The following is a 25993-nucleotide window of genomic DNA, read 5'->3' as shown; positions in this document are numbered from 1 at the left end:
CATAGGGTGTTTTACGCCTACCGAACAAATACGCAATCTAAGTACCAAATACTTGTTCTTGAAATATAAATAACAAAATTAAAATAGAGTCAAGATATATAGGGTGGCCCAGAAATATTGACAACTGCTTCCTATAACCAGAATGAGACGGTATCAACGGAAGATTAACAATAATTTAAATATAAATCAATGCCTACTGCGACCTATCCTTCTGAATGTGGTACCATGAAACAATAACGCAGACAAAAAAAGGCCAAACCCAAGAGATCCATATATTATTTCCGAGGGAATATGATGCGTTGAACACGATCCTGTAGTCAAAATTCATAATGAAAACATGAAATTTTTGGGTGAAAATGAAAAAATATGGGTCAAAACTCAATTTGTCCGAATATTTTTTTCCTATTCCTGTAGATATTCGTGAAATCGTTCACCTTACTTTCACTAATGGTCATCTATTTATCAGGAAAGTAATCCACGTAATCCAAATTATCTGAAATTCTCCACGATTAAAGTTTTATAATCGTGACTTTTGTGATTATCCAAAAAGATTTCTGTTGCATTTTTTAAGATTTGCGTTGCAATCTTCTCAGTTTCATTCATTCTCAATACAAATTCTTCACCACCCGACATTTTACGTATTTGAGGTCATTCTTTCAGTTTAGCATTTTCGATTTCGGGAAATTTAACTTTGCTCTAGCTTTATCCAAAGCTTTAACGAATTGTTTCATTAGTCCAAGTTCTATATGAACTGGAGGAAGCAGAATCTTTGATGCATCTAACGAGTGAGTAACGCTAAAAGGTAAGGCCTTGGCCTTTAGTTAGGCCAAGTTTTTTGTTCATAGTGATTCTTCCTACCTCTACAGTGTTAGACACAGAAAAGAGGATACTTAGTAAATCCTAATTGTGGTACCAAAATAAAGTAATGACTTGGAAATCACCAGAAACTCGGTACATGTGCTCTGGATGCATCATTTTATGTATTTTATACTATCATTGGTTTTCTAGAATGCCTTTATCCAATGATGGCTGAATTCGTTGAAACATGTCAGTATGTTCATTTTTTAAATGATTCAACATTCCTTATGTTGTTATTGCTTGTCTACCAGTACTACTACAAGAATTTTTGACATATATTACACACTACCAGTTGCGAATTTATTTGGTCCTCGACAAATTATGTTTTATACAGTACGCGCATAAAGTGTGGAATAAATTTAGTAAAAACGCAACAAATTTGGGAAAAATCCTCGAACAGGTCGATTTTTAATATAAAAAATACATATTTTAGCATAAAAGGCGTATTTCAACAGTCATTTGTTTTCGAGTAATGACGTCATCGCCATTTTTTTTAAATAGCAACCCCCTATTTTTTTTCTTGATTCTGAAAGATCGTTTCATTGTCGATCCGATAGTATTAAAATGTTGCCATCTTACATAGGAAAGTTTTCGAGTAAATGACGATTGAATGTAGGAAAACGTAAATTTTATACATTAAAAAAATAACAATTCCTATGTCAAGCAAATATAATTCATTAAGTGTTCGAATTGCCACCCACCGACTTCTTGATAATATGCAAGTCTGTGTAGAAATTCTTCTTGTACATTATGAATTATTTCTGGGGTAACTCTGTGTATTTCATCTATAATACAATTTTGGAGTTCTTCTAAATTATGTGATCTATTAACGTACACTTTGGACTTTAAGTAGCCCCATAAAAAATAGTCCAGGGGTGTAAGATCTGGTGATCTCGCGGGCTATTATATTGGTCCTTGTCTGCCGATCCACCTACTAAGAAAACAATTATCCAGAAAATCTCGAATAGAGCGCGCATAGTGCGGAGGTTCACCGTCTTGCTGAAACCATATGGTGTCATCAGGAATATCAGGGTCATTATCGTTAGAAAAAATTACTGCAAGCTCTGGAACAAGGTCGTTTTGTAAAAACTCTAAATATTTTTCTCCTGTAAGGGTTCCTTCAAAGAAGAAAGGTCCTACTATTCTGTTGTCAACTATTCCAGCCCACTCATTTAATTTCTGTTGGTGTTGGATATGTGTCTCTGCCATCCAATGAGGATTCCCGACTCCAATACCTGTAAGTTTGACGGTTCACTGTACCATTGAGGCAAAACGTGGCCTCGTCTGAAAAAAGTATTTGCCGGTGTAAATCTCTATTTACTTGACATAAATCGATTATAATTTCACAAAAGTGTAAGCGGCGGTCGGGATCGTCTTCATTGAGTTCCTGCACAAGTTGAATTTTGTAGAGATGATATTTTTCCTCCCTCAGGATACGTAGCACTGTGGTCTGACTAATTTCATTGTTTAATGCAACCAGTCGTGAAGTATTATGAGGATTATCTACCATACTTATCAAAATGTTCTGTTTGTGATCTTCACTAACGCTTGGACGTACAGGTTTTGGAATATCTACAACATTGCCAGTTTCTCTAAATTTAGATTCTATCTTACTGTTGATTGGCTGATACGGCGATCTGGATGTTTTTCATTAAATAAATCGCATACTTCCTGCTGCGTTCTAGTCTTATCCCCGCATCCGATAAGAATTAAAATTTCAATTATTTGTGTGACAGTTAAATGTGCCATAATACTTTAAATTCATTCATAATTTTTATATCGCTTACATTACTTAGAAAGTTGGTATGACAGTGACACTTTGTAAAGATTTACACCTACGTGATCCATAAAAAACTTCTGGCATATCGAAAAACTAAATTTGATAACGTTTTTATTATTTTAATTGATTTGGTTTTTCTAACATTCAATTGTCATTTACTCGAAAAAGATGGCAACATTTTAATACTGTCGATGGACAATGAAAAAAATTATTCAACTCCATTATTTTGCAACAAATCTTGACGTTTTTTAAGTTAAAGCTCTTTTCATACGCTTTCCAAATATGTAATAATATATAACTATATCACGCTTGTGCGTCGTATATTTCATTTTGCAACTAAGGCTAAAAAATAAAAAAACCTTCCAGGTTGCAAATTTGAAATAAAAAAAATTATAGATTTCAATGTATTATGAAATCTACCATGAAAAAAATCAATGCGATTGTGGGAGATGCTCGGGATCGTCCAGAGTAATAATTAGTTAATTTGTTTATAAGGCCATAACTTGTAAACTATTCAACTTTACCGATTCCAGATTTCGTGTGAGTTATTAGACAGTGATGAGGAATGAGAGGATGGGATACCAAAACGGTCTGGTAATAATAACGCAGTTTATAAATGTTTAATTCAAAAGTCATAAATAAACTTCTTCTGTTTATAACTTTTCATCTAATCAATATTTTTTGACGCTCGAGAGCTAGTTTTGTAGGTCTTTTGAGGACAAAAAAAAAGTACTTTACTGTTTTCTCGTGGAAATGAACGGAAAAAGTGACTTTAAGTAAAAATTATACAATTAACCTACCATTTTTTACCATTTTTATAATTGTGGAAACTAATACGTTATTGTACATAATATTTAGCATCTACAGTGATAAATTTATCTTGCCGAAACAAAGTCACGAAATGGTCAATTCCCAGCTCTTTTTCCTGGCTTATAAAGAAAACTTAGAAAAGCACGTAGTAATATGTTTTAACTCCTTCCAATATGCCACGGAAGCCTTGTCTCAACACTAAGGTTTATCAGGTAAGTGGTGTCACTTAAATTCATACCTGTATATACATAGGTATTTTATCCTCTACTTCGCCTTGCTCTTTCGTAATAGTACTATGTTGCGATTTTTCTGTAAACATATTAATATTTTCATTCGTAATTTGACTACGGTGCTGTTAAACTCCGTTCCGCAATAAGCCTAATTATAATAAGATTAAATCAAATTAACTTAAATTAAAATTCGTTACAATTTTAAGTAGTAGGTATAATTAAATAAAAGAGTAGAGATATAATATGTATAAGTTTTAATAAACAAACGAAGAACATAAACAAGTTAATAAAGAAACTATAAAATAATAAATTTTATCTATCCTACTTCTCTTCTGAGCAGAGATATTGAGCTGCGGTGAAGGTTGTTGCGTAATATACTACGCAGTATTAGCTAGTGCTTCGTTGAAACATGAGGTACGTACTTTATTTGGCAAATTAATACTGAAATATCTGAAAAAAATTGTTGATATGATGCGTTACATGATATATCAGTTATTGTTATCATTATCAAACTAAGGCACTTAAATGTAACAGATATCATTATTGAAATACAATTAGTTGGAAATTCTTTAGAATTTGAGGTTTATTTTTGAAACTATTTTAGTTAGAGTTATATTTTCCGATATCTTTAATTTTTTTTAATGAATTTATATCAAATCGACAGATTCATAGGCGTACAAAATAGTAGCAGGGGTGGGGGTACGTACACACCATAAAAATTGTTGCAAAATACAAAATTTTCTAATTTAATAGCGTAAGATTCGCCGGGAGTGCTCCGTTAAATGCTATCTATAAACACTGATCAAAGTTAATAAAAATTGTAAAACATTTGATGCACCTTTATGCATTGGGAACGCAAATCTTTTTGCGGGCGCTAGATCATGAGTTAATAAAACCATGTTCCTTTATTATGTTCACTCTTATACAGAGCACTCCTTTCAAAACTCTTCAACCTGATACTTACAAAATCAAATGGGATATCTAAGTTTTATAATATTTTATTGGTAGAACCTGGAGACTGAAGCCAAGCATGTCACGCTGTATTTCAAACACAAATTTTCGCGATAATGGCGTGTTTAGCAGAGAAAGTACTTACAGGTTACGAACATAAATTCGTATACATATTCTCGGATAGAGAAGCAGCAATTAAGGCTTTAGACATACTCAAGGCAAGTTCAAAACTTGTGTGGGAATATTTACAAATGCTGACTGAGCCACGATACAGTTGGACTTTGTTGGATGACAGGGCATTGACGGAAAGGAGAATGCGGATGAACTTTCTAGGAAGGAATCCGAAACAAATTTCGTTGATCCGAAATCCTTCTGTGACACATCTCCCAGTGTGGTTATGGGGCTCTTCGCAAATGGTCTGAGGCAGAACAAAGGAAATACTGGGGATACGAAAAAGTTCCAAAGTACATATAAATAAGTTCAAAATTTATGGAAATTATACCATATTTTTCAATACAAAGCTACCCGTCTATGCCACCGTATAAAGTAATGTCATTTGTATGGAGAACTGAAGTCATTTAGATGCACTCTTTACAGAACATATCTTACAGTACTTTTGGAGATACCAGGATGGAAAGTTCTAAACGAACAATCTATATTCACAGCAACAACATTCACGTACATATACAACTAAAACTAGATGTAAGTGGATTTTTACAAAATGTTTGTACTGATATATCAATACATATTTTCTAATAAAAAAACAGATATCATAGAACATTATTTTTAAACCAATAAATTTTCATATCGGTCTTATTTATGACATTTGAAATTAAATTGCATAAAACCAATAAAACATGGATTTCAAACCACCTACTTACAAATTATTTTCTGATAACGAAAATTAAATTTATTTCACCACAAACTAGGAATATGTTGGTGTTACACGTTTATTTACTTTTAAGTTTTGTATTCTATACTTATTCCTACGACAAGGGGTAAGTTAACAAAACATTATTTTTAACATAAGGGAATATTCACGTAACATTTGTTGTCATACTACTTTAACATAGGCATTTATGTTGATTTAAAACTAGATTTAGTAGTTGTTCGAATTTTATTATTATTTCCTGTAATACTGCTTATATGTAAAATGTAAAATATGGACTAAGTAGTATTCCAAATTTGTTTTTTGAGTCTACGCAATAAAGTTTTTTATTGCAATATTTTATAGTACGATTTCAGTTAAAAGGTCTATCAGTAAGATTATCAGTATTTTATTCATTTTTAATTTTAATTTTTTCAATTGATTTTTCTGCATACTATAAATCCCAACCGCTATACCTCTTCAATTTAAAACATCTGCATCTGAAAGCGTGGTTACAGATGTTCATGTAAAACCATGACCCCTATACTCCTATGGATTGTGCAATGGTGTATTTTCTATAAATTTCAAGCAATAATAAAAGTTCAAGGTTTGGTGGTTTCTGACATTGGAATTTTGATTATTATCAACATATTGGTTCCTCTTACGTCAACTATGTCGTAGTGTTAAAAAGACGGCAAATATATTTATTCGTTAATTTCCAAAATCAAGAAGAAATTTGTAATAAAATGACGTCACAAAAATTTTATGATAACGAAGAGACCTAATATCAGTGAAATTACAGTAAACTGTGATCACATCGTGATACATTTCCCATTAACACATGCTCTTCTCATTCAAAATCCAACCCCGAATTGATTTTTTAATAATTTGATACTACTTAAGCCATGCCCTTGATTGTTTCAAACAAAGTAAGGGGGACGGTAAGCTTCTCAGTTATTTTCCCTTAGTTGTTATCAAATCGAATGCCAAACGACTAGAATTATTTAACTGAAGTAAGGGACTGAGGATTTCATGCAACTCGAAAGCAACTAGTGTATAGGTTCAAACATAACCAAAGAGATAAAAGTCATCACGTATTTATGAGAATGCCTTTATTAAAAGTTCTTTGTTGTGGATCCTACAAATGTTCTCTCGAATTGTGGAACAGTCGTGGATACTAACCAGAAAGTGGTAAGTGTTCTGTTATCTGTGGAATCAATCATTGGAATGAAAACAGTTGCCAGCGCACTTTTTGTCATGTGCCAAAAAAACTGGAGAACATTTCGGCAAGAAAGTTGATCACTTTCAAGAAAACGATGAGATCTTTAGTGAAGAACCACCTTAAAGTGACTAGTCAACAAGGTGATGCTCATGATATGACTTTAAGGCTTGGAAGTTCGCTTACTGCCTCATGACAAGGTCTCCTACACACTGACATCTGAGGTGTTGCAATATCCATCGTACTTTGGACCTGATGGCATTACACTCTCATCTGTTTGAATCTTCACAGAAAATCCGCAGGATAAGATTATAAAGCATGAAGCACCATATTTATTAATATCACAGTTCAACAATCTTCATTTACATAATTTCATTCTTCATTGGTTTACTTGAAGGTCAGCCAAAATAGATTAAACCGCAGTCACACTGGTTTGATCTATCAATTGCAAAAATCGAGTTGGGTGGATGATTTCTTGTTTCGCTGTAGTTGAGAAAATACATATCTTCAATACGAAAAAAATACAGGTCAATATATATGCAACATTCATTATTTTTTTTATTAGTACGGCAATATCTTCATTTGTTTGCTATTATAATAAAATTAAAATTGATCAGTGAAGAAATTACGTGTTTAACTTGGTAGTAAAGCAGAATGGCCTTGGCTGCTTTAATAGGCTCGGCTGCGCCTCGTGTATTAAATACCAGCCACGGCGGTAAATCTTGTACTTTACCGACTACTTAAAGAAATAACTATTATTTGACAGGGGTACCTTGCTTTGATATGTGTTATTATGATGACGAGAGTTACTGATCTCAAATTATATTTTTCTCATTGACTATCTTTGAGTTATTGTCAGCTTAATGGTTTACTTATTGCCTTACCTTACCGGCAGGATATGTGGGCAAGGTGATTAGATAATGGTTAATAGCCAGCCAGCCGGACGGATCTAATCAGAACTGATATCTGACTCTTTACATACTTGACTTTGTGATGAAATTAAGACACTTAATCATCCAATAAAATCGCCTGTTAAAATCTAGTGATATCAAACAGTATCAAACGTCATTTGACTCCTAATCTTTGGAGAAGGCTGAAAATTTTTCTGCGAGGCAGTGTTCAATTCATTGATAATTTTAATAGGGCTCGCAATTTCATTTCGTTCCGTTACATGCGTAGTAAGCATTAACGGCTGACGACATGTGAAAGATCAAGTTTGATGATTTATTTATCGGTATATGGCTGGCCAATAGTGTCTAGTATGAAGCAATTTTTTTCATATGTTCACGAAATGTCAAGGATAAAAAGTGTTAAATAATGAATTTTAGATGCTCCCACTATTGTAAATATACTAAAAATACATTGTTTTTAAAGAGGTAAGTGGATTTTACCATAGAAGTGGAACTTTGAGGAACATTACATTTTATTAATTATTACGAATGAATATTTATAGTAATTGTGCAGTTATTACATTTAGTACCCAACATTTATAAAATCTGGATAATTATTTCCCTCGCGTTTACTAATTGTCACATTCTTATCAAAATGATTTGACCACCCCATTTCAGTCACGGGAGGCTCAATATTATCTGAATGATCCATTAAAACAGCATGATGCCACGTACTACTACGTAGAATCTGGAGTTAAAGTGTCATTGTAAAGAATCCTGTTGGCTATTTCATTTTTGTTACTTAAACTGTCAGCAATATAACTTTCTGCAATTGTTGCTGATTTCGACCTACCATGTCTCTTAATTGCTAATACATCAACTCCTATATTAGCCAGTAACGTTGCCGATGTTCTTCGGAATGAATGGCCTGTATATGTTACAGGATGTTCTAGTTTCAAAAACTGTGCAATCTTATTAGGAATCATAGAAAGGGTATTGCTGCCCACTGGTTGGTTGTAACATCAACCTGCCTGATAGCGCATAAACAACCGTGAAATTTCAGTTTTAATTTCTAGTCCAATCTTGATATATTTCTTGAGAATTTCTAGGTGAGAAACAGAACCCAGGCGAGAAGTAATTATAAACGTACATGACATACCATTTTTAGAATCTGGAATTGTAACTATAATGTCATCAATTTTTGAAATTGACGTTCCAAAGTAAGTTTGCATAACTCATCAGAACGATATGCTCCTGCAATGCTTAAGACAGTCACTAGCTTCATTAGCAAATATGTTTTATCAGGTGCTATTAATCTGCTCTCAGCTTGGGGTATTTTAATATATCCACGTTCTCCTCTATGAAAATAGTCGACTTAATCATTGAGTACTCACTCCACAAACTCGCCGGTGACTTTAAAGTTCTCGACTTCTCCATAAAATATGCTAGCAGTGAAGTTTCAGAAACACCAGTATTTTTGTTCCGGTACCATTCTTTGAAATTTCTGTATGCTCGTCCGTAGCGCTCTTTCGACTTCCCGGACAATAAAAATTCGCAGGCGGCACATGCTGCACTTTCTAATTGAAAATCACTCATTTAGAAATAATAATTCAAGACCAGCAAAATTGCAATTTTTATGTAGCTTTATTTGTAAACACCTTAGAAACGACAAAATCCAAGCAACCAAGGCGACTTTGAAAGATTTGGAATAATGTCAAAATGAATTGATTAAGAAAGAAATGTCAAAAAATAAAACCTAATCTTTATTTCATGAACCATAAAGAACTCTGGGAGCAGTTAAAATGTTATTCACCACGCAGCAGTTATGTATAATTAACCAGTCTCGGATTCTATTGCCAACCCTCGCTCCGCTCGGGCGCAAAATCATCATCGACTGTTAAATAATACTTGCCTCCTTTATGGTGTAAATAACTACATTTAAAAAATGTCAGATGTCAAATGTAGAGGTATTTGTTCTAGCTCGAAAGTAGAAGTACTAGCTATCACAGAACCTGTCCAGCACAGCGAGGGTCCTTTTTGTGATGTAAATAACGAAGTTCTGTACTACGTTGATACTTTCCAAGCCACAGCATTTAGGTACAACCTAAAAACCGCAAAAAGGTCTTCTTATAAGCTAGGTACGATGTGCTTACTATTATATTGTGCTTTGTTATATGCAGTTCAAGATGTATGTACTCAGGAATGAAGTGTATTTGTTTTAGATGGTCATAATTCTATTGCTGTGGTAATACCATCCGGAGAAAATCAGGATGAGTTTATAGTTGGAGCAGACAGATGCCTGTACAGGATGATATGGCCTGATTGTGAAAATGTAGAAGCGACTTTGGAGAAATTACTTAAAGTAGAAGATGAAAAACCTACGAACCAGTTTAACGATGGGAAAGTTGACAGTAGGGGAAGATTATGGTTGGGTAAGTGTTTATGGTCATAACAAATAATTTCAAAAAATATTGTGATACTAAACTGGGTATAGTTAGGTGAATACAAAAACGTACAAAGTGACCGTCGTATTCGGATGAAATCAGTTTTCAAGGGTCCTCAAAATTTCTGTTGAGTGATGCAAATAAGATGTCAAACGAAAATTTAAGTGCTATTAAAGAACACAAAAAGTACCTTGTAGATCTTAACCTAAACTAACCTGACCTAATCTAACATAACCCGATCTGAACTGACCTGAATTGATCTAACTTAACCTGACGTGACCTGATCTGATCTATCTTAACCTGACCTATCCTGATCTGATCTAACCTGATGTGATGTAACGTAACCACTTTCCAACCAGTTCGCAAATCCAAAGTACATATCTATTGTTCTTATGGGTATATTTTACTACAAAGGAAAATTAACTTTCCGGTAATGAATATTTCTTCTACAATTTTTTGTAAAAAGTCAATATATCTTAAGAGATCATAAGGAAGTAGCAGTACCAATTATTCTTTATCTAAATTATATTTTTGCTCGTCTTAATTGCTTTAAGCAAAATATACATTAACTTTACAATCTAATAAAACAATTAAATTAACAACTTAAGCCGTTGAGTAAAATAACTCATTAACATTGTTTTTAATGTAAATCAAGTTTAAACCAACGTAAGACGTTTTTTGAATAAAGTAATAATAATATTAATAATAATGTAATAGCTGAATTCTTGTTATACTAAACATTTCAAAGGAATTTTAATCTTCGACAATGTTTTTTAGTTTCTTTCTCCATGATTTCCTTTCAACTGACTATTTTTCATGCGGTTCAGTTACGAATTTAACAATTAATAATGCGTGTAATTAAATTCTTTAGCTAAGTGACAGTGATGGATTCCTAACGAATTAAGAAAACAGTTCCAAACACATGTATCCACAAAAGATTTATTTCATATAACTGCTTAATTGTTACATTCAAAATATACAGTGTGTCCCAAAATCATGGAACAAAATTCATATTTTTTCCTGTTGAAATTCAAAAAAATCGATAAAACAGGTCAATTAGTATATAAAAATTGTCACTTTTTGCATTATTTTCTGTATTTTTTAGCCATGATTCACAGACCAATAACATTACCGATATTTATTTTTAATAGGACGCTCTATATTTTATAATATAAATGGATAGCCCTTCTAAAGATGAATTCCGCGATATAAGGTTATAACTACCTACTTTTTTGTCATAGTTGTCACAAAATGGAGGAAATTTAGCTGCATTCAATGTCAAAAGACTTCGTTGCAAATTTTTGCAGTCGCACAAACCGTCAATTCTGCAATATAACTTCACATCATCAGCGTACAGAAGGTAGCGAACATTTAGATCATTAACAATGCCATTAATAAAAATTGTGAATAAAAGCGGACCTAATATTGAACCCTGGGGAACGCCGGAAGTCTGAGAAAAGGTGTATAAATTAAAACCACGATAGGGATCAGTTAGATAATATTGAAACAGTCTGAGCAAATCATCGCAAAACCCAAAGTTGTTAAGTTTTTGTAGTAGCAAAAAATGATCAAGTTATCAATTACATTTTAAATAACATTTGGTGTTGTTTCGAACTTCTTCTCTGATTCGATGTTTCAATTTTTCGAAGTGAGTAAAAACAGATTAATAAAGAATAGGTACGTTTTTAAAGTACATAAGAGACTATGATTGTTTGAAGTAGTCGTCAGTACGACATAAAATACATTTTTAAATTTTTTTTTTGGACAACTGTGACAAAAAATATTGTTATAACCTTATGTTGCTGAATTTGTCTTTAGAAAAAGTAGAAAATATTGCAGAAAAGTAACAATGTCTATTTACTAATTGACCTGTTTCAGCGATTTTTGAAATTCTGCACTTGTTCAAGGAAAGAATTTTTTGTAGTAAACTTAATAAATTACTTTATACCTTCAGATATCTTTTACATTCTGTAAGGCCATATTCACATTACGAACTATTTGAAAATACTGACCTAATGGTAAATGAAAATGTAGCAGCCCTTATCAATTCATGACCTCTACGCCCTATTTATGCACGGAAACTCCACTAGAAATACAACAATCTCTGTGTAATGTTTTTGTTATTAATATTACCCATAACCGTAGTTACGCCTCTGTGGGGGATACAACTTTCATTGTCCATTTTCTTTGTCAGCTGTACAATATAACAAAAACCTTTCATTTTTTGACAGGTACCTTGACGAGGAATAAAGATCTCTCCGTGGCTCCAAATGGAGGTAGCTTATATATGTTCGGAAGCGAAGATCTGCAGAATTTCGAAGAAAAAGTACCGAACACTAGCATCAGCAACGGTTTAGCCTGGTCCAGCGATGGCAAGCGCTTTTATTTTATAGATTCGGCACCAAGACTGGTGTATGGCTACGATTATCATGAAGAGACGGGAAAAATAGGTACCTAAGAGAAAAAGTGTAGAAGTAGAACAGACTTTTGTACGAATTCATATCCAATGAAATCACCAGTACCATTTGGCGAACAGATATTTTGGAATTTAGCATTTATAATACAAAGAAAGTTTAAAGACACAAGAGAGACGTCGACGTTTTTTTTTATTTAAATCATCATCAGCTATGGCATAATATAAAATCTCAAAATTCTCCTTGTTAGTGCACACACACATACACACTGACTTTGTTTTTGTATATTTCATAAAAATTAAAATTTGATCTGTTTTTAGGCGGTGAAAAAGTAGTATTCGACTTGCATGACCATCCCCACTTGAAAGGTTTGCCGGACGGGATGACAATCGATACTTCGGACAATCTCTGGATTGCTCTATTCGGAGGACATTCGGTAGGTATACCGGGCAAGTGCAAGATAACTAACAATAATATACCAGGGTATTTCAAAAGACAGGAGCAAATTTTATATTGGCTTTGAAACTGATGGATAAAACTGATCGAACAGCAATCCCCACCAAAGGACGATCATCTACGAATTCAAAATCGGACTTTCGTTTCGTGCGTGTCATCCGTGGTTTAATTTTGTTGGAGGTTTATGTTGTTTTGAATTAATTTAAGATATCTAACACTGGTTTAGTTGATTGTGTGTCTGGTGCAAATATTCCAAATAGATTGATGTAAACTGTATTTTTTTACTAATTATTTAAAACATTCTTCTAAATATACAGGGTGATTCATAAGTGGCGATCAAAAAAGGAACCTGGTATTCTTTGGTGAATTTTAAGGGCAGTTTTTCCTATAAAGTTTTTATCTAAGACGCTTCGTTAAAAAGATACAGGGTGTTAAACTTCAAAAAATATTTTTAATTTTTTTTAATAATGTAAAAATTAGGAAGTTAAATAATTTGAAATTAGGCACATGTATTTATGTAAACATTGTCCAACATCTGAGTGTTTTTCCTAAAATTTACATGCTCCAGTGGCGGAGGTACAGGGTATCGGTGGCATATTTTTCTAAATAAAATAGTACGCCACTGCTTTACGATAACAACCACAATATTTTCGGATTTGCCTTTCAATTTTCTACAAATTATTACACTCATATGTTTTTCGAAACAGCTTGATTTTTTAGATATCTTCCTTCATATATTTTTCAAATTATTTACTGAAGTATTGTCAATGTCCTAGCAATTTTTGAAATACCCTCGTCTTATTGTTAAAATTATTATCAAATATTTAAAATAGTTCGTCCCTAGGTAATCAACATCAACCCTAGAACATCAAAAATCATCAGAGAAATTAAAATGCCAGTTACCTACGTAACGTCAGTTTGTTTTGGAGGTCCCAACCTGGACGTTCTCTTCGTGACGTCTTCCAGGCTCCATCTGAACGATGCCCAAGTTAAAGAAGAACCTTTAGCTGGATGTGTGTTTGCTGTTAGCAATTTGGGTGTTAAAGGATTGCCCAATAACAGATTTAACACCACATACTATTGATACATAACCAGAAAATAAAGATGTATCGAAATTATATAGTTTATAGTTGTTCAGAAAAGATATGAAAGTAATACATGCACTTTCTTCCTTATTTTCCTTCTTGAATCGATTACAATCGGGACTGATATCTGAATAATAGTGCTTCAAGAGAAATACACAGATTTATCACATCTCTGATATCTACCAGCTTCCAAAATTTGAACGCATTGGAAACTTTAAAGTCGTTGCATTGAAAATGAGGAGTATAAAAAATTAACAATGTTTATTTGTCTGGAATACTGTATATGAAACTAAAACAAATAATACGTTTATATCCATTTTTTGTGCACATCCAGTTGTGCGTAATTCATAGTTATTATAATCACCTGTTTTAACAGTAAAACCAATGTTTTCATCGGCATTCAATATAGAACTTGCTTGTTTCAGTCTTGATAAATGATGTTTATCCATAATCACCTTATAATCGGAATTTTATCCACACATATGAATCCTCTAAAGTGATACTTTATCCACTAGTGGAATATTAAGTAACTTTATTTCACTAGTAGAATAATTAAATAATAATAAACCTATAATAAATCAAATTTAATTTATTTAGTTATTAGATACCTTCCAAGGTATCAGGTGGAGTGCTGTAAACTTTGCTTTTAATGTGCCCCCAGAGTAAGAAATCGAAAGGATTTAAGTCGGGTGACCGAGGGGGCCACTCAATTGCACCTCATCGTCTTATCCAGCGTCCTGGAAACGTCTCATTTAGGTAATTGCGCACATTGAGCGAGTAATGTGGAGGAGCTCCGTCTTGCTGGAAAATCAGTTCGTGTTCATTGTAAGCAGGGTCCTCCTCTATTTGTTAGAGCTGGGTCGATGACATTTTGTAGTAAATCCAAGTACATATCGCCTGTATTTCCAGGAAGGAAAAAAGGACTTACAATGGAATTTCCAAAAATACCTGCCCATACATTCAACTTCTGGGGGCGTTGGGAGTGTGTCTCATGGAAAATCCTTGGATTGGTATCAGCCCAGTAACGACAATTATGGCGATTCACTAAACCATTCAAGAAGAACGTACACTCGTCCGAAAAACACACATTAAAGAAGAAATTATCATTTATTTCTCGTTCAGTCATTATTTCGTAAAATTACAAACGACGATCAAAATCGTCTTCATTTAGCTCTTGCACTAGCCGAATCTTATAAGGATGGAATTTGTATTTTTTTAATATTCGTTGGACACTTGTACGACTCACTCCTGTCGCAGTAGCCAATTGCATTGTACTAAGCGTACTATCCATTGCCACTTGCCTCAATACCGCTATTTCCGTAGGTTCATTTAGTACCGGATTTTCAACCTGCCTCTTTTTGTTATGAACGGAGCCAGTTTCGCGCAATTTGGCCACCAATTCGCGAACAATTTTTCCAGACGCATGTTTCTCAGGATGCCGTTGGTTGAACAGTTCGGCGACCCAATTCCGCATTCATTGTTTTTGAAAAAAAGCTCAATAATTTCTACTCTTTCTGGAATTGAGTACACCTTAATTAATTAATTTAAAAGACTCGACAGTATTGGTACTCTTCAACTACAAGTCACAAGACAATTATCTAGCAACTTCTTGTGGCCTATCTAAATACGAAACAAAAAGCGGACAATTTTTTGCTCACCAAAATCAGGCTAAAGAATTCGCAAATCAGAAAAAAAAACAGCGAATTCTTTTGAAGGAATTTACCAAGCTAATACCGTAAGTTTTGAAGTAAAATTAAATCGATTTTCGCATTTCTGGTCAAAAATATTGTTCGTATTTTCAAAGCTGCATATTTTCTAAAATAATGGATCGATTTTCAAAAAGTAAGAATCGATGTATAGAGAATTAATAGCCCTTTCTAATGACCCCCCACTTGACACCTATTCCCATTTAAAAAAAAATGGGGGATGGCACCCCCACGTAGGGGGTTGAAGATTTTGCTATGCTTTTTGCGCCAAAAGTTGTCCCCCTCAGAAGCAAACTTTACCTGTTTTTGGAATTTGCTGAAAAGTTCATTACTACCCTGTAATGCCTTGCGGTACGTTTTCGATGGGCTACCCTGTATATTTTCTGTATATTTCAACAGCATTCACGCAAAATTCTTCTATAATTGTAAATTTTTTTGAAATGCTCTTCTTGGTGTCAGGTATTAAAACAAGTAGGTAGCATCAACTGGCACCAGAAACCCCCATTATTAGTGCAACCTAAAACAATTCAAAGTTCACTATATACCTAAACAACATGTTAAAGGTAAAGAGATATTAATTTAATCATTAAATATTCTTTATCGGAAGTCCCAGTCAAAAATTCTGCAATATGTGCTCTTTCCAATACTACGGCTTTTTTTGCTTTGTATCCTCTTGATTCACTCTTGAAATAAGCAAGAAGCTTGTTATATTTTCCAATATCTAAATTTTTATAGACCTTTATAGTAGCCCTCAACGTCGAATACTTCGACCCCATAGATAAAATTACATATTTTTTCTTCAAATTTAAAAAATACGATAGCATGACTTCTTTATTTATTGTCATTACTCTCCATTTTTTCCTCCGTTCGTTAAAATCGTCGAACACTTTTTCGTAATGTTCCTGGATTTCGCTGGCAATAAATGAAAAATTGCTTTTTGAGCTTCTTCAAGAACAGCCACAGGAACACAATTACTTTCTTGCATTTTTACCAAATTCAGATAGAACTGTTTATTACCTAATTGATAATACACAACGTACCATATAGCAACCAGTAGATATAACAAAACCTACCACGTTTCATTGAGTACTAAGCAGTAAGAAATATCAAGTCGTGCGAATACTTTTTTATTAAATTCCAATAGTTCCGACTCCACAAATATGATTGTGATGAGATTATGGATAAAACGTATTGCATTCGTATTTTAATTGCATTTTATCCACTTAAGGATATATACATTCTTGCGTGGATAAAATGTTACTTAAAATATACAATAAATTACTATTATTACATTTCATTTAGAAATTATGGATAGATTTTCATCAGACATTTTTTTTTTTAAATAGGGACCTTAGTTTTGACATAACATATTTTAATTGAAGGTAAAGTTATAGTTTCTGAAATGTTATGACAAAGTACAAGGCGTTTCAAGTTCTAATCGGGAAACTTTATCAGGTGAATAAACACGTGGTTTTAAGCAAGAACTTTCATGCAAACGTGGGTCACGGAACATTTCGTTTTCGAGATATAGGGTGTTGAAAATTAAAAAATATATGCGAGGTTTGATCAAAAAGTAACAGAAATTTTCAAATTGCGCTTGCTGTATTTTGTCTATTGAGTTGACTCTTTTTTTGTGTATTTGTAGCACAGTCAGTGACGTACCTATCAATTTTTAGACAGCTGCCACGTTTAGTTTGTGATTAACGAGCGAATGAGTAAGACTTACCTCAGTACTTTTGACAGAAATAATCATCGAAAGTCCAGAAATTATATTTTTTATTTAAAGTTTGAAGCTTTATTTGATTTGTTATTTTTAGATGTAAAGATTTCCAGGGAACATATTATTACTCCAATTATAAAATTATTAAAAATGGCATAATTAAAAACCTGAAAGGTGAGATAATGTGCTTTCCTCCTTTAAATTTTGACTTTATTTGATTCAATCTGTACGCAAGTCTATCACTATTATTAAAGTTATTTTGAACCAAATTGATTGAAGAGTCTTATTTTTACGGATATCGATAAATCGGAGCGAGATAATCGAAGTACGGAATCATGAACAAGTAGTAGTGGCAATATGTATCCAAAATTTGTAGTCAAAAATCAAATTAATGCAATAAAAATGTCTGCCATCCCGTAAAATATCGTGTTCTCATTTCAACGAATATATTAACACATTTTAAAATTCAAATTTTATTCCACACTTCGCTTCGATATAATGACACGCAATTTCACTACCGCAGGTCACTAGTTCCTAAATCAAAACAGAAATAAGTTCCACTTTAGATTTTAAACCGCTGTTCTAATAGCTGTTAGGGTCGGCGACTTATTTACTTGTTTCATCGGTCACGCGATTTTTGTTATTATCAAAGTGAAAACCAAGTTTCCTGGCTGTGTGAAAAAATATTTCTGTCACAACTTGGTCGGTGTTGATACTAAAGATAGAGTCTCGAATAGCACTTAGAATACTGTTATTTCGTCAGGATCTAAAGGTGGCAAATCTTTTTTTCTCGAACAACGAAAATAGAATGAAATGGTGGTGTTTACCGTCACACTTTTCAACGTTTCTTTTGGATATATTTGGATTTTAATTATTTCCACAAGTCATTAATATAATTCACGCTCACTTCTTTAAAAGCCTTTAAATTTAAGTGAACATTCAAACCGGTTATTAATTTTTCGTTTTGACGCAAGTATGTAGTTATTTTCCAAAATCTAAATTTACTTAAGTGACACTTATAAAATCAGAAAATACACCGCAACTTGCAAAAATCATACGTGAGCTAAATTCGAACTCCTTATATCTTATTTTTAGAAACCGTTGACATTATATTTTGAATTGAATGCAATGTAGACAGCAACAAATCGTTCGTAACCAAATAAATGTGTTATTAACAGCGGCAGATTTTTTTGTGACCTAAAAAAAAACAATTTAATGTAACTTAGAGAAAGCCATAATTACGAATCTATTATCTATTCTCTATTAAGAAATTAAAGTAAAATAAACTTAAATCTACAATTTGATGGTGATCAGTACATAACATTGCCGTAATTTTTGGACCTACTGGTTTTGGACTTACTTGACTAGTTTACTTTTATTTTTACAGAAGTTTTAGCTGGAAACAGTCCATCCAAACCTATAAGTAAAAGTCCCCTTTAACATCAAATATTATTTCATCTAACATTTGGACTTGATCGCACCTTATTCCGACGCCACTGGTTACCTTTTCTTCAAAATTTGTATAAAAACTCTCACTTGTTTAGTTTGCTTTAACGAGATCCTGCCCTAAACGTTTATCTCAATGTCGCTGTTACACCCTGTAGAATTAATGTACAGGATGTCCAGGAAATGATGGCAGCCTCTCTGATCTAAATAAGTATATTTCGTGTTATTCGGGCTCACCATGAACTCCCTTGAAGATAAAAAGTTAAAAATCTATTTTTCGTTGTAATTTTTTTCTTTCTCATTCAATTTGGATAATTTTTGGATAAAAGGTGTGTTAATTACTAAAATTCGGGCTAAAATTTAAGCACAACACTATCTTCGTACTACAAAATCGATAACATTTTATTTTATTTATTTAAAAATTGGAAAACAATTGAAATTTACTAAATGTTTACTTGTTTACATTTTTTCCGTAGGACAAGTCTGTCGCGTGCACACGTGATATGCACCAGCTGTGTAGCGTTAGATTAAGCGGTTGTTGTCACGTTGTGATAAAACTCCCCAATATTAATACAAGCTATATTTTGAAAACTGTTAATCTTACGCCCCTGTAATATACAACTACAAATAGCGATCATAATTTAACAAATAGATCCAAAGATTTTATTTTTGTGTATTTTTTAATTATTGTATATTGTTTACTTCAAATTTTGAAACCATAATGAAACAAACAAAAAATAAGAAAAAATGAGGCAATACAACTTAGCCATTTATTACGATGATGAGCGTGAAATTAAGTAGGTTTTATAACAAACTTTTACTACTTGCTTTATTTATGTTAGTAAGGTGCATAAAAATCCTTTTGAAATTTCCAATAGTTCAATCTCCAACTATTTTCAACAAATCCAGTTTATGTAAATTCAAAAATAAAACTATTTATGTATTTATTTCAAAGCTGAGCATTCAAATTAAGATCACAGATTCAAAGAACATCTTGTATGTATCAACGAGAAGAGGAAGGAGAAATTTATTGTCTTTTAGCCGACCAAAACTGTATAAGGTTTCATGTACCCAGAGTTAATTTCTATCTTGCAATACTTTTTTAGCGTATTCTCAAGAGAAATTTATATACCCAGAAAGTATCTCACGAAAACAATAGAGGTCTTCCTCAGTCTTTATTAGAAAAGTTTCGTTTATGTAGAACCTGGTAAAATTTAATTGCTTCCTGAAAAATCATCATGTAAGCTAATTTCCGCAAAAACTAACATAAAATAAAGATTGGATTAATAATTTTCTTCTTGAGACAACTGTGTGGACTGTGGATAACCTAATTAGCATTCAAAATTTATTGGTCAGTAGAAAACTAATTCGAAAAAGGTACAGAGTTGTCTTTTTTAAGAAATCATTGCTCCTTAATATGTGAAATAAACTAACGTTTAATCCTTCTAACATATTTATGAATAGGCCAACTTAAGAAATCGCATAATTTTCACTGACGAAGCAACTTTTTGCTTAAATGGAACCGTGAACAGGCAAAATATTATATACAAAGACTGGAATAGTAGGAAATCTCATACTCGGATCGCATATCTTTGTGTTTTCAGCTGATTCAAGCCCTGGAATTAATTTTTCCAAACCCTAATGAGCACGATATGCCTGCTGGTGATGTCTGGTTCCAACTAGATCGTGCCCCTCCGTATTTTCATCTCGATGTAAGAAATTACCTTAATGAAGTTTTCCCAAATCGAATGGCCACCACTCTCCCCTGACTTAACCCCACTAGATTTTTTTGTGGGGTTATCTAAAAAGCAAAATGTATATAAACAGACCAGACACTATCGAAGGATTGAAAAATCGTATCAGTGAAAAAACATAGCACCAAATGTTATTCAAAATGTAATTGATAACTTTGAACACCGAATTGGACATTGTGCAATAGATAATGGGGGCCACTTTGCACATTTGATGTAATAAAATAAAAAGTAGTACTAAATTATTGTTTTCATTTAATTCCTCCGTTTTTTGACAACTATGACAAAAAATTATTTATAACCTGATATCGTTGAATTCGTCTTTAGAAGGTCTGTCTACTTAATTTATACAAATAAACATAAATTGTAGTGCCTTGCTTTGTGTTCTGTATATGATAAATTTAAAATAACGTTCTAGTAATTCAAGATTCTCTACACTAACGCTAACTACAACAATGGCTTTGACATTAGTATTTGCCATGGTCTGTGTTACCTACTTTGGATATCAAAAATGTAAAATGAAGGTGATAAGATAAGTTGTATCATTCCACTTATTTCAGGAACTTTAACCAACCGGTCATATTTCCATCCTGTTCCGAATTCCTTTTTTTCCGTACCAGTAGTTTTGTACGATGGAGGTAAAATGATCAAAATATGCAAAAGTTTGTCCTGTTGACGCTTCTTTAATTTCAGATAATTGGAAACGTTGATATTCCCTTGTTTATCACCATCGTGGCTATTGGCAATGTGTCAAGGTGACAAAATCACAGTAATTGTTGATATGAAATCCAGTAATTTCAGAGACCGTCTCGGAGTGAGGTGTTTTATTATTATGTTGGTGGACTATTTTGGTACGTCTGCCGACAGAAAATAAATACGTCGGAATTTATTTTTGTGTAACGCGACGGAATTAGGGTAGATGCGGATTTGTAAATTATTTGTGTTGCAGAAATCTGTTGAGGTATAGGTTTTATGCAACATCTATGTCAAGAAAGTAAATAGTACAAGATTGGGGCGTGATAAAGGTTATAATTAGCATGAATATATTTTTCATTGATAGCAAAAATATTTTGGCTTAAAAAAGCAAAATATTTAATAAGAACTGGAATCAAGACTATAGTTAAGAAAATAACCAAATCACTAATTGTAAGAGACGGTAAAAGAATATCAGAAAAACCTTTCAGTTTTTTTTTCAATTGTACGTATCACGAGAAATTTAAATAAAAAAGTAAAAAAAAAGTAAAAAAAGTAAAAAAGTAAAAATTTTTTGGAACATATCATATGACGTTATACAACAAAATGTCAAAATAATTACTGCAACAGTAAATAAAACTAATATAATGTAAATTATAATAGTGTATTAAACTTGTCATAAAATCCGTTACCAGTAACTCAGGGTGTCTCGTTTAAGACTGACTCTAACGCAGCTCTTATTTTCGTACTTCAAAAACATTTTACAGAAAGCAGTTTCTTCCATTTATTTGTTGTTAGCTTCTCTGTTAGTTGAATTTTTCAATTTTTCATTTAAATTAGGGCCTACGTTGATAAAGAAGTATTGGGTTTATATCAACCTGTTTCGGTGTCATTGAATGATTTTTTCAATTGTCGTTCGTAGAATTTTAGAAGATATCAAGTATCCAAGAATAAATATGATAGGATGTGGTTTTCACTATTTCTTCAAGCATGAAAAACCCATCGTAATCATTATACTCGTCTGATTTTCTATTTCTCAAATAGAAGACCATGGATAATTTGTTTTTTTTTATGGAACTCTCTTGAATACAGATAGATATAAAAATTTTATTCGTGTTTATTATTTATAGTTTGCCGTACAAGTTTTTTAATCGCTTCCTTTTTTTTTCTATTTCCACATATAAAAATATGTCACATAATAGATCCAATCCAAAATAGAAAAAATAATGTTTTAATTAACTCAACATTTTCCACATCTATGAAAAAACTTTACTTCTTCTCGTAACGATTTATAAAAAGTTGAGCATATTATTCTTCATCTCCCACTTACAACGTGAAATATGCAAAATGGGAAAAAGCAAGCTTTCAAAGACATTATACTTGACATTCAATGAAAATTTTAAAAGATTATAAATTTTGTTGTTTTTCTTACGACTTTTGTGTGTTTTCTTGTTATTAATTATTTCATTATTGGTAAGAATGTTTCTGTGCAGTATATGCTAACTATTATGATCATATTTCAATAAAGTTATGTCTTCATTGACAAAAAAAAATTATTTGCACACCCTTATAAATATGTATATGTCTAATATTACATCATTTTTATAGTTCATTTTAGTTTTGAAAGTTTTGCTATTAAACTAACTAAACTTTTATAAAATCGAAATTCCTTTCGATTAAATTTAACTCGTGGTTTTATTAAAAAAATCAAATGTCCGTGACTGAAACTTTCTAAAGTTTGTAATTTCTTATCTATGTATTTTTATATTTGAAACGTTTTTAAGAATGAAGAGAATATGTTTTTCTATGCTTGAACAAATTATGGAAACACTTCTTATTACCATGCTTAGTTTCGGAGATATTTGGAATTATTTAATATGTTGCAAACGTTAATTAAAAAAAAAACGTCAAACGACATCCAAACGATATGACTTAAAGCTCCAATTTTATTACCAAAGTAACGCTTAAATAAAACAAAAAATTCAAAAATATACACAATTCTATTTAAAAAAGAACAAGTTAGGTAAGAAATTACTTGTAGGGGTGATTATTTCTACCTCTGTAACCGAATTATCCATAAATCCTTTTCAATAGTTCTTAATATTCAACTAAGCACCACTTCACAATTTTTTTCGCATTTATTTATCTGCACCCCGCCGTGTTTTTTTTAATGGAATGATCAAATGATAAAAAATTTAAGACACCAAGTAGTGCCACAAACAAAAACTTTTTAATAACCAGAATACATATTATCATTGTTTTTTTTTATACTGACTAGAATCCAAATATTTTTTCTTATTCAGTTATGATATTGATACTCAAAAATTGTATAATTCAAAAAAATATCCATCCTCACCGCTAACTGCCATGAGCACTGTCACCCAGAACGAAAACAAACCTGTTGGAGTCTGTCCTCCCTCTGTTGCAGTCCAGCGAAGAGTTACACTCACCCGCGACGTCTTCTGCAGTATCGTGGACCGTCCGCGACGTCGAGACGGCCAAAACTGCCGCCGCCGGCGGCGCTTACATTCGGGAGCAACCTCGTGCGGCGGCATCGTCTGCACGCAGGCGCCAGCGCGTGTCAACACCCAATTCCGAGTGTTTTTTTTGTTTTGTTTTTCTGCCAAAGAATAATTATTTGTCTGCCGCTACTAAAATAGAGAAATATATAGAGGGTGTCCCAGTTTAACGTAACCAAATTAAAACACGTTATAGAAAAGTAGTAGTAGTAAGAGTTTATTATAATTTCATTTGACCGCACAGACGAATTTCACCTATCTTTCGAAAATTCTCCTGCCACGATGACGAAGAAGAAGCCCTGATTGCCGCCTAGACGATGCAGATACGCCTTTGACACAGCCCTATGTCCTTCCGATCACGCGGGAAAAAAAGAATTTCACGCATCTTTCCAAAATTTACCCGCCAAGGATGAAGAGATTGTCGCCAAAGGTCCCTCATTCCCGCATACGACGACGACAACGCATGCCTGATCTCTCCCTAAGGCAGGCATTAGTACCGACCTTAGGGTCGGTACTAATTAAAATAATTTTCAGCCCCGTGTTTCCTGTACCTAAATCGAACCACGCAGCTGGCTGCTCCACTCCACTCGTTTAGCGTCCGAACGTCCGCTTTGGTTTTTACAATAACTTTATAACCAGGGATGGTGACCTGTACTGGTGAGAGTGTGCACTAAACTTAAATTTTCTCAATTTCAAACCGAGCGCGCGCCATTATTCCATGGCTAGAAATTGGCCTCAATAATTTGGAATCGAGGGGGATTATCCCTCTTTATCCTGCCTCATCTCGTGTAGGCCTGGACAGCCTTCGTAGGTGGGCCCCATCCGTCGTCTACCCCGACCGCAAATGCGGCCGGTGTAGGCACTTTGTGGGACCTCCTTTTGTCCTGGCTGGGCCCCGCCGGCTAGGGCCCTTTCTTCTGGCGCTCTTCTTGCTTCGCCGGCTCGTCTGTGTAAACCCCGGGGGTGGTGTCATATTTATGTGTGGTATGGTTGGGTAGGGCAGTGCGGCTATGCAGTCTGGGATGCGCTATGCTAAGGTGGCCCTTAGGCTAGCGCGGGAGGGGATCAAACCGAGCACAACGCTCACAAAGCTGATCTCCCACGTTGCCATGTACACAAAAAGCTCGTAAAGCTTACCGTACCGGCATTCTAAGGAGGCCGTACACTATCGAACTTAAGTGATTTTAACCGGTGCAAACAGACAGTGATATCGACACTCAGGCACTAGGGTATCGGACTCGACAATACTGAACAAAAATTGTGTAATCATACACAGGGCACAGTCGAAAATCCGTTACATACAAACACTCTAAATTATAAAAACTCACTCGTTTAAAAAAAGTATAATGCCGATAGCTCACAACAACAAACAATTAAAGCGTGGATCATCCACCCGAAGCAGATCGAACTCATTATGGAGGAAGCAGCTTTCTATGTTGGCGACCTTCAGATCTCACATGAAGCAGGAAGTAAATGAGACACCTGGAAACCCCTTCACCAGCGAGCAGGGAACCAACGTCTTAACATCGACGGTGGAAACAGACCAAGGTCAAGATGATCCTTCCAAAGCCATTATGAGAGTTTATGACCCTTTAACGGGTGTATTCTGTAACGCTTTTGACTAAATTTTAACGTCAAGATCACAGTTAAAATTTTAACCTTCCATTGTTTAGCCCAATACTGTATTCTATAAAAATTTTAATGGGTTTGTTTTAACTAAATATGTCAAAATTTAGCGGGACCAAAATAGATGCCGTTAAAATTTAACCTGGCTTGACAACTAGTTTAATTGATTTCTATTATTTATAAACGTTATAATGGCCCTTCAAATTAAATCATTCCAAGCTTTATTTGCAACCACAATTTCATGTGGCTGCAATTTGTTTAACAAAATATTGCTGACTTCCAAAAAATCAGCTGGATCTATTTGTTGTCGTGCGTGAGGCACATTTCTTTTTTTCATCCCCTGTAACTTGGTTATATCACAAGAATCCTATAAATTGTTTACTAAAAGATAAACAAATTTGTACTAATTATCATCTTTCTAATCTGTAATCTGTGGTATTAATCCAGCAATCGAGGTTATGTTATCACAAATCGACGTCTTTTACTCATTCTCGTGCGAGCGGTCGAACTGAGCGGACGTGTTTATT

The 25993-nt window shown here is 33.5% G+C and overlaps 2 protein-coding genes across 3 annotated transcripts in view; one reads left to right on the top strand and one right to left on the bottom strand.

Moving 5' to 3' along the window:
- LOC108915564 (ankyrin repeat and death domain-containing protein 1A-like) overlaps window positions 1–23809 on the bottom strand; it is a 95378-nt gene extending 71569 nt beyond the window's left edge. The window contains exon 1 of the mRNA XM_018721630.1: window positions 23678–23809. The gene's annotated coding sequence lies outside the window, so the exon portion shown is untranslated. The remainder of the gene's footprint in view (window positions 1–23677) is intronic.
- On the top strand, window positions 4018–14038 carry LOC108915566 (regucalcin-like). Of its 2 annotated transcripts, none has more exons than XM_018721634.1 (6): window positions 4018–4092; window positions 9587–9744; window positions 9829–10038; window positions 12282–12500; window positions 12785–12900; window positions 13765–14038. In XM_018721634.1, exons 1-6 carry the CDS (start codon window positions 4088–4090, stop codon window positions 14002–14004), a joined length of 948 nt encoding a protein of 315 aa, XP_018577150.1. In that variant the 5' UTR covers window positions 4018–4087; the 3' UTR covers window positions 14005–14038. The 2 variants fall into 2 exon arrangements, with proteins under 2 accessions (XP_018577150.1, XP_018577149.1); XM_018721633.1 differs by lacking the exon at window positions 4018–4092 and adding an exon at window positions 5519–5627.
- Window positions 23810–25993: the final 2184 nt, after the last annotated feature.

This window comes from Anoplophora glabripennis, unplaced genomic scaffold, assembly GCF_000390285.2.
Source record: "Anoplophora glabripennis isolate ALB-LARVAE unplaced genomic scaffold, Agla_2.0 scaffold726, whole genome shotgun sequence".
NCBI classification, from domain to species: domain Eukaryota; kingdom Metazoa; phylum Arthropoda; class Insecta; order Coleoptera; family Cerambycidae; genus Anoplophora; species Anoplophora glabripennis.
The sequence above is the reverse complement of the archived record's forward strand: the minus strand, read 5'-3'. Positions and strand labels throughout refer to the sequence as shown.

Excerpts from the sequence above, each read along its gene's own strand:
- LOC108915566 (XM_018721633.1), top strand. The coding sequence starts at position 5,563 with ATGTTGGTGTTACACGTTTATTTACTTTTAAGTTTTGTATTCTATACT. Across the intron at positions 5,628-9,586 it reads ACTTATTCCTACGACAAGGG|CTCGAAAGTAGAAGTACTAG; the intron begins GTAAGTTAACAA and ends TATTTGTTCTAG. Across the intron at positions 12,501-12,784 it reads TGAAGAGACGGGAAAAATAG|GCGGTGAAAAAGTAGTATTC; the intron begins GTACCTAAGAGA and ends ATCTGTTTTTAG.